Source organism: Salminus brasiliensis, chromosome 16 (assembly GCF_030463535.1).
Source record: "Salminus brasiliensis chromosome 16, fSalBra1.hap2, whole genome shotgun sequence".
Taxonomy (NCBI): domain Eukaryota; kingdom Metazoa; phylum Chordata; class Actinopteri; order Characiformes; family Bryconidae; genus Salminus; species Salminus brasiliensis.
In genome coordinates this window covers 3291539-3308730 of record NC_132893.1, presented here as the reverse complement: position 1 = coordinate 3308730, position 17192 = coordinate 3291539, and the positions used below count along the sequence as shown (strand labels likewise).

The window sequence follows — 17192 nt, the reverse complement described above, 5'->3', positions numbered from 1 at the left end:
AAAACAACAAATCTAACCTGTTACTCCAACATTTTCTTTGGGAAATTCCTGATCATCTGAATAGATCTGCTACAACAGGTTAAAACAGACATATCCAATAATCATACCAAATCAAAAGTTCAACCCAAAACTGTTCAATCCCAAAACATCTCTGAGAATAAGCACAAAGACAAAGACAGATCTTTTGTTGTTGTTGTTGTTGTTTTATTTAACTATACAAAAGAACATAATGCCCCTGGGAGGAACCTAAAATAAAAAAATAATAATAAAATGTTAGACGGTTGACACTACAGAAAACATCACAGTTGATCATAACAGTAATAACAGCAATCAAAAGCCAAAACAATCACCTCATTATGCTTCTTTCTCAGGGACACCCTCATCGGTACCCTTGGTGTTGCGTGTGTAGATCAGCTGAGCCCTGTGCTTCGACACTAGCTTGATCAGACCTTTGGGAAAGATGAGATGAGTCAGAGACCTTACAGTAAAGCCCAAAAATACTCATTTAAAAAAAAAAAAAACTTCACTTCTGTTCGGCAGTGATACTAAAAACGAACAGGAACAGTGCGATTATTAAAATAAATAAATAAATCATCCAGAGACGTGTCTGGCGTCCCAGTTTCACTGCTCACGTCTTGCAGGACAGCTGTGAAAGCTGCAATACAACAAAATTCTACCAACAAAAACCCAAGACACCAAACTATTCGGTCCATCTACACAAAAACAATAATTTAACAGCAGGTACAGTCATATTTGTATGTTTCTGAACATCACTCAAACACAGATGGCATGACCTCCTCCCCTACCTTTGCTAAGCAGCTCAAGGAGGGCAGCCCTGGCAAGAGAGCCTCTGATCTTCAGCCTCTCAGACACGACGGCAGGTGTGATGAGCTTGTAGTTCGGGACTTCTTTGTACAGCTTGTCATAGGTGGCCTTGTCGAAGAGGACCAGGTTGTTGAGCTTGTCCCTCACCTTTCCTTTGGACCACTTCTACTCCGAAGAGAAACAGGGGTCCATGCATCAGCCCACAGATCACTTAGCTACACCCCACTCAATCACACTGTTCACAGACGAGCAAGAACAGGCCATAATATTTATCTACAGCATTTTAAAAAGGACTTCATACCTTCTTCTTAGCCTTGCCTCCAGATTTGTTGACTGGGTCCTTGTCCTTCTTGGACTTGCCCGAATCCTTCTTCTGCTTGCTGTCCTTGGGCGGCTAGAGGAGCATAAACACACACATGGGACAATCAACAGAAGCTCTCCAAGACCAAGATCAACAGCAAACCCCAGGACATGGCACTGAAATCTACTCCTACACATGCCTCAAAGCATCCAGGACACCTACAGACTTCAAAATGCCCCTGGTACCAGGACCAGCTTAGGACTAAACCCTACACCCTTAACCGGAACATGGTGCTAGGCCGCCGGCTGCGGATTTCTCCGCCAGCATGCTTCAACCACGTCCAGGAAAAAGGCCAGCCAGGACAATTACCCCCCACACATCAAGCAAAGACTAATAATTATTAGTTAAGAACATGTATTGTGTTACTATTGCCCAGAAAAAGCCCCCAAATCAGGCCATTATACGGTACAACACCGCGGTGATCGAGGCAGCAGCAGCCGCAGCAGCAGCAGCGGCGCTCAGGCCTCCGACACGCTGCGGGCCACCGTTAGCATCTGCGCTAACTTCGCACTAACCGGCAAAAATAACCCAATAAACCCCGAAAAGACTCAAATTCGGCTGGTCAACCCCCTTCCCTGTGATCCCCTACACCCTAAACGAGCGCATTAGGTGAGTTCCCCGCAGTGTTTGAGGGTTTAAATGTGTATTTTGTGGGCCGTGCGCGGCTGCGGGACGCACCATGCTGGAGCTCGGAGAGAGAAAGGAAGGAGAGGAGGAGCCCACGCCGCTTTGGCTTTCCGCTTCTTCGGCACGCCTCCACCCGCGGCCTGCCGCGCGCAACACCGCCCCTGCAGGCTCTCGGCGGAATCACCAACAAGCACTCTTACCCCTCCACCTCTCTTAGGAATGGGGGCGGGTCGCTCGTATGTGGGGCTTGTGATGCAGCTGGTGACACAGGGAAGATTTATTATTTGATATATATAATAAATATTAATAATAAATATTTTTTGCTCTTAATTGTAAAGTAAAAAAAAAAGAAGAAAAAGGTTCTGTGGATAAAATGACCTCTGTTAGGTTTCCTGTAGCTTCTCCTGTGACTTTACCTGGTTAAAGGACTCAAGAGTATAAAACATATAGTATAAAGCATGGTGCCAGTGGCTGAAAGCTGAATATTTGTCTTCATAAAAAGCCACTATTATTAAAGATTTATGTGTTTCCTGATTAAGATAATATTCATTATAAGTGCCACATCATCATCACATGTTACCAGGGCCGGTTTATGGAGAGCCTGGCCTCCTCCTATTTCCCCCATTCTCTCAAAAAACGACTCAGCAAGTCAGTCAGCAAGTCAGTTACTCAGCAAGTCAGTCAGTCAGTCACTCAGCAAGTCAGTCAGTCACTCAGCAAGTCAGTCAGTCAGTTTGTCAGTCAGTCAGTCAGTCAGCAAGTCAGTTACTCAGCAAGTCAGTCAGTCAGTCACTCAGCAAGTCAGTCAGTCAGTTTGTCAGTCAGTCAGTCAGTCAGTCACTCACTCAGCAAGTCAGTCAGTCACTCAGCAAGTCAGTCAGTCAGTCACTCACTCACTCACTCAGCAAGTCAGTCAGTCAGTCAGTCAGCAAGTCAGTCAGTCAGCCACTCACTCAGCAAGTCAGTCAGTCAGTCACTCAGCAAATCAGTCACTCAGCAAGTCAGTCAGTCACTTAGCAAGTCAGTCCGTCAGTCAGTCAGTCAGTCAGTCAGTCAGTCACTCAGCCACTCACTCAGCAAGTCAGTCAGTCAGTCACTCAGCAAGTCAGTCAGTCAGCCAGCCACTCACTCAGCAAGTCAGTCAGTCACTCAGCAAGTCAGTCAGTCAGTCAGTCACTCAGCAAGTCAGTCAGTCACTCAGCAAGTCAGTCAGTCAGTTTGTCAGTCAGTCAGTCAGTCAGCAAGTCAGTTACTCAGCAAGTCAGTCAGTCAGTCACTCAGCAAGTCAGTCAGTCAGTTTGTCAGTCAGTCAGTCAGTCAGTCACTCACTCAGCAAGTCAGTCAGTCACTCAGCAAGTCAGTCAGTCAGTCACTCACTCACTCACTCAGCAAGTCAGTCAGTCAGTCAGTCAGCAAGTCAGTCAGTCAGCCACTCACTCAGCAAGTCAGTCAGTCAGTCACTCAGCAAATCAGTCACTCAGCAAGTCAGTCAGTCACTTAGCAAGTCAGTCCGTCAGTCAGTCAGTCAGTCAGTCAGTCAGTCACTCAGCCACTCACTCAGCAAGTCAGTCAGTCAGTCACTCAGCAAGTCAGTCAGTCAGCCAGCCACTCACTCAGCAAGTCAGTCAGTCACTCAGCAAGTCAGTCAGTCAGTCAGTCACTCAGCAAGTCAGTCAGTCACTCAGCAAGTCAGTCAGTCAGTCACTCAGCCACTCACTCAGCAAGTCAGTCAGTCACTCAGCAAGTCAGTCAGTCAGTCACTCAGCCACTCACTCAGCAAGTCAGTCAGTCAGTCACTCAGCCACTCACTCAGCAAGTCAGTCAGTCAGTCAGTCAGTCACTCAGCAAGTCAGTCAGTCAGTCAGTCACTCAGCCACTCACTCAGCAAGTCAGTCAGTCAGTCAGTCACTCAGCAAGTCAGTCAGTCACTCACTCAGCCACTCACTCAGCAAGTCAGTCAGTCAGTCAGTCACTCAGCCACTCACTCAGCAAGTCAGTCAGTCAGTCAGTCACTCAGCAAGTCAGTCAGTCACTCACTCAGCCACTCACTCAGCAAGTCAGTCAGTCAGTCAGTCACTCAGCCACTCACTCAGCAAGTCAGTCAGTCAGTCAGTCACTCAGCAAGTCAGTCAGTCACTCACTCAGCCACTCACTCAGCAAGTCAGTCAGTCAGTCAGTCACTCAGCAAGTCAGTCAGTCAGTCACTCAGCAAGTCAGTCAGTCACTCAGCCGCTCACTCAGCAAGTCAGTCAGTCAGTCAGTCACTCAGCCACTCACTCAGCAAGTCAGTCAGTCAGTCAGTCACTCAGCAAGTCAGTCTGTCAGTCAGTCACTCAGCAGTTCAGTCACTCACTCACTCTGCAAGTTGGTCAGTCAGTCACTCAGCAGTTCAGTAAGTCAGTCACTCAGCAAGTCGGTCAGTCGGTCACTCAGCAGTTCAGTGAGTCAGTCACTCAGCAGTTCAGTAAGTCAGTCACTCAGCAAGTCGGTCAGTCGGTCACTCAGCAGTTCAGTGAGTCAGTCACTCAGCAGTTCAGTCAATCAGTCAGTCACTCAGCAAGTCGGTCAGTCCTCAAACGTAACTGTCTCCTCTACGGCTACCTGCTAATAAAATAAAACGCTACACTTTTGCAGGCCACTGAAAGCCTAGTCAACGAAGCCTACAGGATTTTACACGTTCCAAAATACACAGAAAAAGAAAGCCGGGCAGAGGTGGAAAATACACAGCAGAACTGCCATTAAAAAGAGGCAGTAAGAGTAGGACTGTGTCATTTATAAACCAGTCATCTTTCAGCTATTTCTATAGTCTACACACAGCAGTCGTAACACATTTCACAAAAAGAATAAACGCAGATCCCACACAAGACCAGCAGAGGGCAACAGGAGCAAAGCAACAGGATGGCCTACATAAGTCCTGCGTCCCAAACTGGGGCGCAGATTACTGGGACTTCAAGACCAGGTTTAACCCATGTCCAAGAATTACACCCTGTGCAGTAAAGGAAAAGACATCAAACACACAAACTCAACAGCATTTTAATATTAGAATCGACTTTAATAGCAAATAAAAACAGCAGTTTTACATTTACAACATTTGTGCAGCACTACAAACGATAAAATCTTTCTAGAATATACAATTTTTCATCTTCGGTTCTCACAGTAACATTGATTTTAGGTCCAAGACCTTAATTTGAGCTTAGCTGAGTGTTAAAGAGATGTTGGTCATGTGATTCCAGGTTAAAAAACACAAGTGAATAATGAACAGGACATCTCAGAAAGACGATTTCCCAGAAATGGTCCAGGTTTCAAGTCAAAAACTCCAGTGAAAAGTAGTCCTGCACATATAAAACCATACACAGTGTCTCTGAATAATAAATACCGTCCTGGTGAGGCAAAACGAGTCCCATTTCTGACGGTTATGAATGTGCAGTAGTTTGCATAGGATGTAGGAATGTGCAAATGTCAAGTCAAGAGCAGTACGTGTTCTCCTCATGCTGATCGAGACACGCATGGCATTCAGCATTCTAGCCCATTGGGTCTTTAGATTTATAGTGATGATGAGGAAGATGAGGATGATGATGATGGAGGTGGTGGTGGTGGTGAAGAACAGACATGGGTCAATACATTTCTAAGCAGAATACTTTGGTCTGGACCTATTACGCACATGCGCCGACCGAGACCTGCGGTGTAAAGTGTCCTTCTCCAGTCATAGCTCTGCTGGATGAGTAACCCAGACCAGGGCTGCACGATATAATGTTAATTAAAGGGGAATTCCAGCCTAAAACCAGCGTTTATTCATTTATTTATCACTGTGCCCCAATTAGCCTTGGCCTAATTCACGATTTTATGCTTGGTGTAGCACAAGTCACGAGTTAGCTAATTCACGATCAGTGCTCTTTCACTACAGTACCCAGCATGCCTTAGGAAATTGCTCAATATTCAGGTACAGAAGTACAGAAAAAAAATCACCCCTGTTTTTCGTTTCAACTGCCTGGGCAGCTTAGCTTCCACTGCAATACCCAGCATGCATTACGAAATTGCTCAATCAATCCTGTCTGCTACCCGAGACACTTATTTACAGGCTACCCAGGCCGTTGGACCAAAATCCAGGGGTGGATTTTTACTTTTCAGACCTGAATTTTCCATGTTTGAGATGCAGGGGAGCTGCCTGGGCTGCTGGAACAAAACCCTGAGGCGGATTTTTGCTTTTTCTGGACCTGAATTTTTAATATTTAAGCTGCAGGAGAGTTGATCAGGCCGTTGGAACAAAATCCTGGGGCGAATTTTTACTTTCCGGACCTGAATTTTTTTTAGATTTAAGCAGCAACAGAGCTGCCTGGGCTGCTGGAACTAAATCCTGGGGTGGATTTTTGGCTTTCTGGACCTGAATTTTCCATGTTTAAGCTGTAATAGTGCTGCCTGGGCTGCTGGAACAAAACCTGGGGTGGATTTCTACTTTTTCTGGACCTGAATTTTTAATATTTAAGCTGCAGGAGAGTTGATCAGGCCGTTGGAACAAAATCCTGGGGCGAATTTTTACTTTCCGGACCTGAATTTTTCAGATTTAAGCAGCAACAGAGCTGCCTGGGCTGCTGGAACTAAATCCTGGGGTGGATCTTTACTTTCTGGACCTGAATTTTCCATGTTTAAGCTGTAATAGTGCTGCCTGGGCTGCTAGAACAAAACCTGGGGTGGATTTTTGCTTTTCTGGCCCTTATTTTCCATCTCTAATAAATACATCCAAGCTAATATTGGTGTAACTCATTACATCAGTCGTTCCACTGAAAGAAAAAAATGCCTGCAGGACAGCCCAGGAGCCAAACTGAGGTAAAGCATCAAGACAGTCAGGTCTCTACCTTGCTAATTTTAGCTTTACCCTGTTATCCTCCTCGTCTAAGGCGTCATTTCTGTCGTCTGATTGCTGGTTTCACCTTCGAGATACATCATCGGGAAAGGGGTTTAGTCTTTAAATAGAAAAATCTCACTCAAAGAGGTCTGCAGCACCACTGTAGGAGGCGAGTAGGCATGTCTGCAGCAGACGCAGCGATGGGTAAGTTCTCCACTGTGGCCGGAGTGCCCCTTTAACTGTTGTCACGATGCAATACTGGCATTGCTGAAGGCTGCAGTGTGCAAATGAGCCCTCTAATTTCCTCTAATCTCTGATCACAATGGCTTTTACTGTGAGCGCTGAGCATTTATCCATTGTGTAATCCATGATTTTGGTCAAAATAATGACCGAATAGCTTATCTAGACTAAACGACGGCACCTTAATGATCTCGATTTTCGATTTCTAGCAGCAGAATCGCAACAGATTTTGTTCTAATCTAAAACACTGACCCTGTATATGATTAATTCCCTGCTGAATTAATAATCCTAACCCTAGTCTTCTTCAAAACTTGAACGTTTGATTCTTCAGTACAAAAAAAAAAAAAAAAAATGAGGAGATAGTCTTAATCTTAATCTAACTGATGACTGAGGAATACAGTAGAGTGGACTGTGGTTGTTTGGCCAGAGTTAATGTTAAAACCCACTGGCATGGCTGACCTGCGCCACATCAGCGGGTTCGGCCCATGAGAGCCGTCAAGAGGTGGAGGTCAGTCTGTCTTTCTGTGCTCTCGCCCCATTTTTGTCCGCATGTTACGCAGCAGGAAGAAGCCAACCGTGGTCAGTGCGCAGATCACCTCGGCCACCCAGAAGGCCGTGTCCCAGCTGTAGCGACTAGCGATGGTGCTGAAGGGCAGGCCCGCGAGGAAAGCACCAACTGGATAGCAGACATTACAACATTTTAGCTACAAGGCTAATGTCGCTAACAAGCGATGAAAGCTTATTACTTGTTACTACCCTAGGAACACAGTATGTGGCCAAAAGTATGTAGACACCCAATCATCACCCCTATATGAGCTTGCTGGACATCTCATTCCAAAACCACAGGGTTTACTATGGAACCTCTCCTTTATGGAACCGCTCCCTGTTCTCTGGGATGACTGGGATGAAGGCCTGACTCCAGTTCATCTCAAAAGTAATCAATGGAGTTGAGGTCAGAGTCCTCAAACCATGTCTTTATGGAGGTAGACCGGGGCACTTCTAGCATGGTAGAAATGTCCCAAAATGCTATAACAGTCCCACATTTAGAGTCACTTAGTTCTTCAGTCGTCTCCTGGTAGCAATGGATGTAGCTTAAACCCTGCAAACTCAATAATCGGGAGGTGTGTCCACATACTTTTGTCCATATACTGTTCATAATGTACTGTTGATGCACTGTTATCTAAAACTCACCGTTCGCCATGAGGGCTACAATAGCATGTGATGTCCCACAGTAGTTAGAGGGTGCGCTCTCATTAGCGATGACCCCAAACAGTGCGATCGGGCCATATGACGAGAACCCAAATACAGCACCTAAAGTCAAGATCCAGATCTAGGTGGAAAGAAGAGGGCAGTGTTTCATTACTGTGGGGTTCGAAGAGCTTCCAATATAAATCATTATGCTTCACAGTGTGCTAACATTAGCTCAAATCTGGCCTTATTTGAGACATCCGCACCTCCTTCTCAGACAGACCGGTCAGGACAGAGACTGGATGGAGAGCAATCACCCAGAGTGGATCTTCCTAGGGAAACAGACACTGGTGTCAGATACATGGCAGCGGGACTCATCAGGAAATGGATGAATGTAGAGATAGAAAACACACACAAACGCTTTATTAATGCTACGACCACTTTATAGGGCTGTTTAGCCCTGTCTGTTTAGCCTGGGGTCACTTTTCCTTGGCATTTTCCTCTTAAAACAGCAGCTTCAGAATCACTGCAGTGCTCCACAGTGATTAGCGTCTCTATAACTGCTCTCGGGACGCTGCCATAGATGATTTTGTTCCCCATGAAAAGATACAACACTCGGCCCTACAACTCTAACAGTTCTGCCAAAATACTCAACACTCTTTTTAGGGCCCTTGTTGTTTTATAGGCCCTTAGAATTGCTCATAGATGCTTACATTTCACTCCAATAGCACTTACAGTTGACTGGGGCACTTCTAGCATGACAGAAATGTCACAAACGGCATCCTATGATAGTCCCACATTTAAAGTCACAGAGTTCTTCAGGGTTTGCCTGTGCTGTCCTAACACCCCCCAAAACCCCCATATGGTGCAGCTAACGGCTACTCTGGGCTCAGCATGCTGCTAACTGCACTATCTGAGTCATATTAGTGTAAAATAAAATACCTGTATTATTACTCTACCGCCTCAGCCCACATGCTTCTTTACCATTAAGCGAGGTCTCTGAAACAAGCCACTTCCATGAGATGTTTCGCATTAAAAAATAAAACAGATTGTCAATATTTCAGCTAATTTTGCAAAAATAAAACCTATTCAATGATAAAGAATAAAATAATAATAATTAACAAAATAATAAAGTACTGTGAACTAATGAAGTGTTTATTATTATTAATAATAATAATAATATTAGCTGAAATGTTTATTATTGTTATTATTATTAATACTAATAATAATATTAGCTGAAGTTTTATTATTATTATTGTTGTTGTTATTAATATTATTATTAGCTGAATAATAAGTGATAAAGCTATACAATGTAAGCATAAGGGGTCCCGTATTTGTATTCAAATGACAGAATTAAGTAGACCAGGCTTACCTTGGGCACCTCTGCTGTGATGGTGACCCGGAACAGATACATGGACACAGCCATGCCCGCCATCATGGCTAAGAGGAGGCCGTGCCGAGGGTTGCCATGGGTACCCAGCCCATGCTGTTCAAAAACACCAAGAGGTTTTGGTCAGCTCGTAAAAGGCAGACTTAGACAGACTCTACACTGCTGTTCAAAAATGTGAAATGGCAAATTATACAAAGGTAATCCAGGTTTTTAGACAAAAGTATTAAATTAATTCTGGTTGTTCATACCAATTCCATACCCGTCAAATAAACTAGTGTCAATAATAATAATAATCATAATAATAATAAAACAGATTGTACATGTAATATTGATAATTATTTAAGAAAACACGCAGAATTCATCACATTTGAAAAGTGGTGATCAAACTGAACTAAGCAGTATTTACACGCCCTTAGAAAACAGGCTCTTCAGTGAAGGCAATGGTTCAGTATAGAACAATGCCCCACTCAAAAACACTTAAATGCTTAAATACTTAAAAAAAGGATTTAACATTTAAAAACACATTTTGGAGTCTAGTTTACAACTGATTTGAACTGAACTTTTGTTATTTATGAAGTTTTTTTTATATAAAAACACTCATAATTTTTATATATATATATATATATATATATATATATATATATACACACACAACTACATAATACACTTCTGCTAGAGCCTCTTTTAGGAGCTTTATACTCACTCGTGCAACCGCTCTGTCTGAGAGGAAGCCTGCTGCAATGCTACCAGCGAAACCACCAATCTCCAGGGCACTCATATACGAACTGCCTGCAGGGGAATGGACACACATACGTGTTGATGAAAAACAAAAATCACATTATGCTGAAATATGTTAATAATCAGTTTAATATGGGAAATTCAAATGAATTGCCTCCAGTTGCCTCACCCATCATAGCAGACTGGCCTTTCTCTTGCATGAGGAACAGCTGACCCCAGTCAGTGCAGGCGATCTTCACCCCAAACACCACCAGGTAACCCGTGGACAGGACCCACAGGTACGGAGACAGCAGGAACTCTTTAAGAGTGCTCTCGTCATTCGGGGCTTGAGAGAGAGAGATGAAAGGCAGAGTGGATTAACATGGTTGTGTTATGTACACTCACTGGCCACTTTATCTGAAACCTCTCCTTGATGCACAGTTTGGGATAGCTTCCACTGGCAAATCATCAGTGGTCAGTTTCTGGGATTGAGTGGAAAATACAAGGTAGGGGTTTCTAATAAAGTGGCCAGTGAGTGGAAGCACAAGGTAGGGGTTTCTAATAAAGTGGCCAGTGAGTGGAAGCACAAGGTAGGTGTTTCTAATAAAGTGGCCAGTGAGTTAAAGCACAAGGTAAGGGTTTCTAATAAAGTGGCCAGTGAGTTGAAGCACAAGGTAAGGGTTTCTAATAAAGTGGCCAGTGAGTTGAAGCACAAGGTTGGGGTTTCTAATAAAGTGGCCAGTGAGTGAAAGCACAAGGTAGGTGTTTCTAATAAAGTGGCCAGTGAGTGGAAGCACAAGGTAGGGGTTTCTAATAAAGTGGCCAGTGAGTGGAAGCACAAGGTAGGGGTTTCTAATAAAGTGGCCAGTGAGTGGAAATACAAGGTAGGGGTTTCTAATGAAGTGGCCAGTGAGTGGAAGCACAAGGTAGGTGTTTCTAATAAAGTGGCCAGTGAGTGGAAGCACAAGGTAGGGGTTTCTAATAAAGTGGCCAGTGAGTGGAAATACAAGGTAGGGGTTTCTAATGAAGTGGCCAGTGAGTGGAAGCACAAGGTAGGGGTTTCTAATAAAGTGGCCAGTGAGTGGAAGTACAAGGTAAGGGTTTCTAATAAAGTGGCCAATGAGTGGAAGCACAAGGTAGGGGTTTCTAATAAAGTGGCCAAAAAATTGTAAGCACAAGGTAGGGGTTTCTAATAAAGTGGCCAGTGAGTTGAAGCACAAGGTAGGTGTTTCTAATAAAGTGGCCAGTGAGTGAAAGCACAAGGTAGGTGTTTCTAATAAAGTGGCCAGTGAGTGAAAGCACAAGGTAGGTGTTTCTAATAAAGTGGCCAGTGAGTTGAAGCACAAGGTAGGTGTTTCTAATAAAGTGGCCAGTGAGTGAAAGCACAAGGTAGGTGTTTCTAATAAAGTGGCCAGTGAGTTGAAGCACAAGGTAGGGGGTTCTAATAAAGTGGCCAGTGAGTGGAAGTACAAGGTAGGGGTTTCTAATAAAGTGGCCAGTGAGTTGAAGCACAAGGTAGGTGTTTCTAATAAAGTGGCCAGTGAGTGAAAGCACAAGGTAGGTGTTTCTAATAAAGTGGCCAGTGAGTTGAAGCACAAGGTAGGGGGTTCTAATAAAGTGGCCAGTGAGTGGAAGTACAAGGTAGGGGTTTCTAATAAAGTGGCCAGTGAGTTGAAGCACAAGGTAGGGGGTTCTAATAAAGTGGCCAGTGAGTGGAAGTACAAGGTAGGGGTTTCTAATAAAGTGGCCAGTGAGTGGAAATACAAGGTAGGGGTTTCTAATAAAGTGGCAAAAAAATTTTAAGCACAAGGTAGGGGGTTCTAATAAAGTAGCCAGTGAGTGGAAGCACAAGGTAGGTGTTTCTAATAAAGTGGCCAGTGAGTGGAAGCACAAGGTAGGGGTTTCTAATAAAGTGGCCAGTGAGTGGAAGCACAAGGTAGGTGTTTCTAATAAAGTGGCCAGTGAGTGGAAGCACAAGGTAGGTGTTTCTAATAAAGTGGCCAGTGAGTGGAAGCACAAGGTAGGGGGTTCTAATAAAGTGGCCAGTGAGTGGAAGCACAAGGTAGGGGTTTCTAATAAAGTGGCCAGTGAGTGTATGTGTTCAGTCACGGTATTAATGTGCTGTAATTAGTTGTTGTAATGCTGTAATTACTCTAAGTAAAATGTCTGGCAGTGTAACTCCAAGCCTTACTGTTTTTATTGCCTTTGGCCTTCTTGCTCCCCGGCTGTATGCTGGGCAGGCCAACATCGCTGGGCTCGTTCTTGACCAGCAAGACGCAGATGAAAGCAAAGCCCATGCAGATCACACCAGACGCTGAAATGATGGTCCTCCAGCTGTAATACTCGGCCAGTATTGTGGTAATGATGGGACCTAGACTGCCTGCCAGGTTCATACTGCAGGACAAAACCGCCCACCAGGTTCCAAACTGGGACGGCTCAAACCACTGAAACAGAAGTGTTGGTGTTTTACTTCCTCCAAGACTGATCTATGCAAATGAGCTCTTTTCTGATTGGCTGCCATGTACTGTGCCTTAGGACTATAAACACTGCAAGTATATATCAAAAACCCTAAAGTAAAATTACACTATATGTATCATGATATTTACTTGTTTGGAGATGAATCTGAAAAGCAGTCCAGGCTAAAACACTCACTATAACTGCAGTGTGAAGGGGTGGGGCTAAACTGCTATACGCTAAAGAGGCGGAGATATGTAAATGAGTGTGTTTTTGTGAAGCGAACAGTACATTTAAAACTAGAATAATGTTTCCATATGACTTCAAACCCCTTAGCCCCTCCCACTCTAAACTGCTGTAGGTGCAATAGGCAGGCACACTATACGGACAAAAGTATTGGGACACCAGCTTGTTTAGTTTCCTTCAAAATTAAGGGTATTAATAAATAAATGTAAAAAAAAAAAAAAAAGTTAAGTTCAAAATGTCTAGTGTTCAGAGAAGAAGGCTTTCAACCAGATATTGGAGGAGCATTACTGTGAGAATTTGATTGCATTCAGCGACAAGAACGTTAGTGAGGTCCAGGATGTCAGATGATGATCACCACCCCAACTCACCCCAAAAGTATTGCATGGAGCACCACCATCACCATCGTTCCAGAGAGCACAGCTAGTTCCACTGCTCCACAGCTCCACAGCTCCACGCTGGGGGGCCTTGCACCCCTCTATCCTACGCCTGGCATTAGGTGGCATGGTGCCCATAGGTTCATATTTATTAGCTCCAGAGCTGTGTGTGTGCAATGGGTACAACTTCAAGTAGCCGAATGCCTTCATGCATTCAGAATGGGCATGTAGTGTACATGTAAACAGGCCTAAAACAGGCTGTTCTTCATCTTAGCTTCCATATAATGACTGAGATGGAGCTGAAACAGCATTTTCTACCCTATACCAAACTGATTTATATATAAAATGAAGGTAAAGACCTGTTTTTCAAATTATTTGGGCCCTGGGTTAAAAAAAACACCTGGAAATAAGATTTTATTCCAAGCAATTCTGGCGCATTTTTATTGGCCCATTAATCATTAAAAGTTCACATAGCTGCTGTTTTTAGAAATGAGATTGGCTTTTGGCACCTGGGCCTCTATTGTAAGAAGAGCTACCGTGCTGCCGGTGGCCACATTTCTCGGCGCGTGTGTGTGACTGTTTTGAGAGACCTTCAGAATGTTATTCCCTTTGAATACCATTCTCTGTAACCCAAGACCTCTCAGGACAGAGCCTATTTATTCCCCCCACTGAGCATCTGCTGTGTGAGCTGCAGGTGGTTAAAGAGTTAAATTAATGCGAGTTTTAATTTATTATTTGGTTTTAATTTATAATTTTATAAAAAAGTTAACTTTTAAGCTGTTGTTATGTCAGATAGGAACATGCTACCCTGCTTCTCTGCTGGAGTGCAGCACAGATTGTAACAGTAACAGTAATTATGCAAATTAAAGCAAATAATGCTTACAACGTGTGTCTTTAGTTCAGAGCCTGACAGTCACAGAGGAAATAACAAAAGCAGCAGTGCTGACCATGTCTGTCACTGTGCCAGACTGTGAACGACAGATGCAGGCCGACTTGCTGTAATGGCAGAGGATCAAGGACAGGGCTTAAGTATGTGAAAAGGTCTTCCTCGGTGTGCTCTCTGCTTTGGGGGCACATGGCATTTGAAGTGTGAATAACACCTCCTTCTAGGGCCGCCACAATTACTCGACTTAAATAACGTACATAACACCAACCGGCCACTTCATTAAAACCACCTCCTTGTTTCTGCACTCGCTATGCATTAGATCAGCTGACCATGCAGGAGCAGAGACTGTAGTCCATCTGTTCTCTTCAGTGCTCAGGACCCCACAGGACTGACCACCACAGAGCAGACTGTAGTATTTGGGTGGTGGGTCATTTTTGGCACTGCAGTGACACACACTAAGATGGTGGGAGTGTTTTAGTGTGTGGACGGAGCACCATCGTTCCAGCATGCCTAATGCCAGGCGTAGGCTAGACGGGTATAAAGCCCTGTGGAGCTGTGTTCTATGGAATGATGGACGGTGCTCCATCCAATACCTCTGAGATAAGGTGGGGTGGTGATCATCCAACATACTGACCTCGCTAACACTCTTGTCGATGAACGCAATCAAATCCTCACAGCAATGCTCCTCCAAAATCTAGTAGAAAGCCTTCTTCCTAGGACATTTTTAATTCCCTTGATTTCGGACGAAATAATGAAGGAACGAATGAGCAGGTGTCCCAATACTTTTGTCAATATAGTGTATGGACCGTCATTACACGGCAGGTTTACTGTGGAACCCCCTTTAATTCTTTCTAATATAAGATATGCATAGTATCAGTAATAAGGACCAGCTGTTAGCTACCTTTCGTAGCACCTTGCCGCATGGTGGCCAACCACATCCCTGCCCGAGACCGTTCACAAACCAGAGTCCAGTGAAGACCATGACTGTAGACGACCAGGAGAAGAGTATATTTATGCCCCCCACGATGAAGAGGCCCGAGGAAAAGAGCCAGCGGGCGCTAAGCTGGTCAGACAGCACTCCGCTGATGAACTTACTGATGGCATAAGCCAACGTCTGGCTGCTGGTAATCAGCCCTGCAAAAACAAGACAAAAACCAACAGCAGTTATAATTAATAATAATTATTTATATTATTATAATATTAGGTCCACTATACAGACTTTGACCTATGTAAAGGATCTCTGTTGTAACTGGCTGTCCTGTACGCTGCCCTGTTTAAACTGCTGTCCAGGCCCAAATGTACGGAACTGTAAAGTTCAGGGATATCCGTGGTGCCTTGGAAGCTACTGGTACATCAGAGCCTCTTACAGGGGCTCCGAGTAGCTAAGGGGGCCGTGAGTTCGAATCCTGAGCCATGCTGATTTGCCATCAGCTGCCGGAGTCCTAGGGAGCACAACTGGCCGCTTCTCTCCACTCATCACTCCTAAAATTGGGGACCTGGGGACCCTGCACACTCATCGAGCATGTCGATGTTGACTGCCCGGCAATGGCTCGTATATAAGACAGTGGTTGGCTGCGCATGGATAGAAGGAGATATCGAGGGGGGGGGGTGTTAATTCCTTAGGCACTAGGACATCTAGGGGGAATACTGTGACTTCTAAGGGGAGTTACGAACGTGTATATAGTACTGATATACCATAAACCTCGTAACAACACCCTAGTAACCATCCAGAACAACATATAAACTACTATACACACACACACACTCACCAAGCGCTTCCTTGTCCAGTTCAATCTCCTCCATAACCGACGGCATCAGAAAGGAGAAGGTCTTCCTGTTGAAGTAATACAGCAGATACCCCAGAAACATTGAGCTGAAAATGACGCTGCGGTAATATCCATACCCGGTGGCTCCCATCGTCCCGGGCCGCGAGACGCGTAACTACGCTGAGAAAGAGAACTCCAGAACTTCTCAGACGAGAAGACGACAGCTTTCGGTGGACACCACAGCTGAGCCTCAATCACAGTCTTGAGATGGACAGAGCTGATCAGATGGTTGTCCCCTGTCCCCCTTCTCAAGCCCGGTTCCTCATGGAAGATCCTGAAAGACATTCAGAAAAGAAGATTGATTAGATCAGATGATCACATGCATCAGATGGGATCGAATGGAGCAGTAAGGCAACAAAGCAAGGTCTCAAGCAATCTGGACCTTATCAAAGTTGATGCTTTACCATGCTTGCAGCTAAAATGAGCCTTGCTGCAGGTCACCAGCTACGTGACATTGGGCAGGAGCCTTCAAAGCCATTGGAAAGGCTACTGAGAGGAATGTGGAGCCTGCGTTGGCAGGAGGTAAACAAACATCTATGCAACGTGGCTCATTGCACTGATAGATAAGCCCAAATCGGAGCCAAATCGGATTTATATCGGGACACAGCCCAGTATATAAGAAATATACACAAATATACATACATTAACGCATTATAAGCTAAAAATATTCCATTTAAACATGGAAAAGTTGGCTTCTTATCCGAACTCGCCGTTCCACCTTAAATGGTGCAGCAGTTACATTGGGGCGCCTGAGGCGCCCCAATGTAACTGCTGCACCATTTAAGGTGGAACGGACAAGTTGCCCTTGAGCTTGAGATCGCAATGCCATTGAGTTAAAACCTAAAATATTAAAACAAATACAACACCACAACCATATAAAAAGCTTCGGTTCGAAGATTTGTTCGTATTTAAGCCCCAAAAAGTGCCATTTGAACCATTTAGCACCGCAGCATCGAAGTCTCATTAACCGAAACCACCACAACAACGTCAGAAATGTCATATATCCATCATAACACCCCCCCCCTGACGCCAAACAGGCTTCAAACCCAGCAAATATTCGCTTAAAATGCTTTAAAAATCACAATTCGGTCGCAAATATTAACAAATAAATGTACCTCCATCTCTCCGGGCACGGGCTCAGATTTGCTGGCACTCGCAGGAACTCCCTCCCGCTCCCCGTCGCCGATTGGCTGCCGCGCCTGTCCGTCAGCGCAG

At 44.6% G+C, this 17192-nt stretch overlaps 2 protein-coding genes across 2 annotated transcripts; both read right to left on the bottom strand.

Moving 5' to 3' along the window:
- Positions 1-182: 182 nt before the first annotated feature.
- rps25 (ribosomal protein S25) lies at positions 183-1933 on the bottom strand. The gene is made up of 5 exons (XM_072658754.1): positions 1865-1933; positions 1127-1219; positions 807-990; positions 351-449; positions 183-246 (listed from the first exon to the last, which is right to left on the bottom strand). Exons 1-4 carry the CDS (start codon positions 1865-1867, stop codon positions 355-357), a joined length of 375 nt encoding a protein of 124 aa, XP_072514855.1. The 5' UTR covers positions 1868-1933; the 3' UTR covers positions 183-246; positions 351-354.
- A 2936-nt stretch (positions 1934-4869) lies between these two features.
- On the bottom strand, positions 4870-17146 carry slc37a4b (solute carrier family 37 member 4b). Its single transcript, XM_072658425.1, has 10 exons — positions 17093-17146; positions 15921-16251; positions 15053-15285; positions 12383-12635; positions 10382-10537; positions 10178-10263; positions 9457-9570; positions 8351-8416; positions 8088-8226; positions 4870-7572 (listed from the first exon to the last, which is right to left on the bottom strand). Exons 2-10 carry the CDS (start codon positions 16066-16068, stop codon positions 7406-7408), a joined length of 1362 nt encoding a protein of 453 aa, XP_072514526.1. The 5' UTR covers positions 16069-16251; positions 17093-17146; the 3' UTR covers positions 4870-7405.
- Positions 17147-17192: the final 46 nt, after the last annotated feature.

Bases quoted from the DNA above. Each gene is read 5' to 3' on its own strand.
- rps25 (XM_072658754.1), bottom strand. The intron at 991-1,126 runs GTATGAAGTCCT...TCTTCGGAGTAG, and splicing joins GAGGCAAGGCTAAGAAGAAG to AAGTGGTCCAAAGGAAAGGT. The intron at 450-806 runs GTAGGGGAGGAG...TCTTTCCCAAAG, and splicing joins CCTTGAGCTGCTTAGCAAAG to GTCTGATCAAGCTAGTGTCG.
- slc37a4b (XM_072658425.1), bottom strand. From the start codon at position 16,068: ATGGGAGCCACCGGGTATGGATATTACCGCAGCGTCATTTTCAGCTCA. The intron at 8,417-9,456 runs GTAAGCCTGGTC...CTGTTTCCCTAG, and splicing joins TCACAGCAGAGGTGCCCAAG to GAAGATCCACTCTGGGTGAT. The intron at 7,573-8,087 runs GTGAGTTTTAGA...TCTGCTATCCAG, and splicing joins TGTAGCCCTCATGGCGAACG to TTGGTGCTTTCCTCGCGGGC.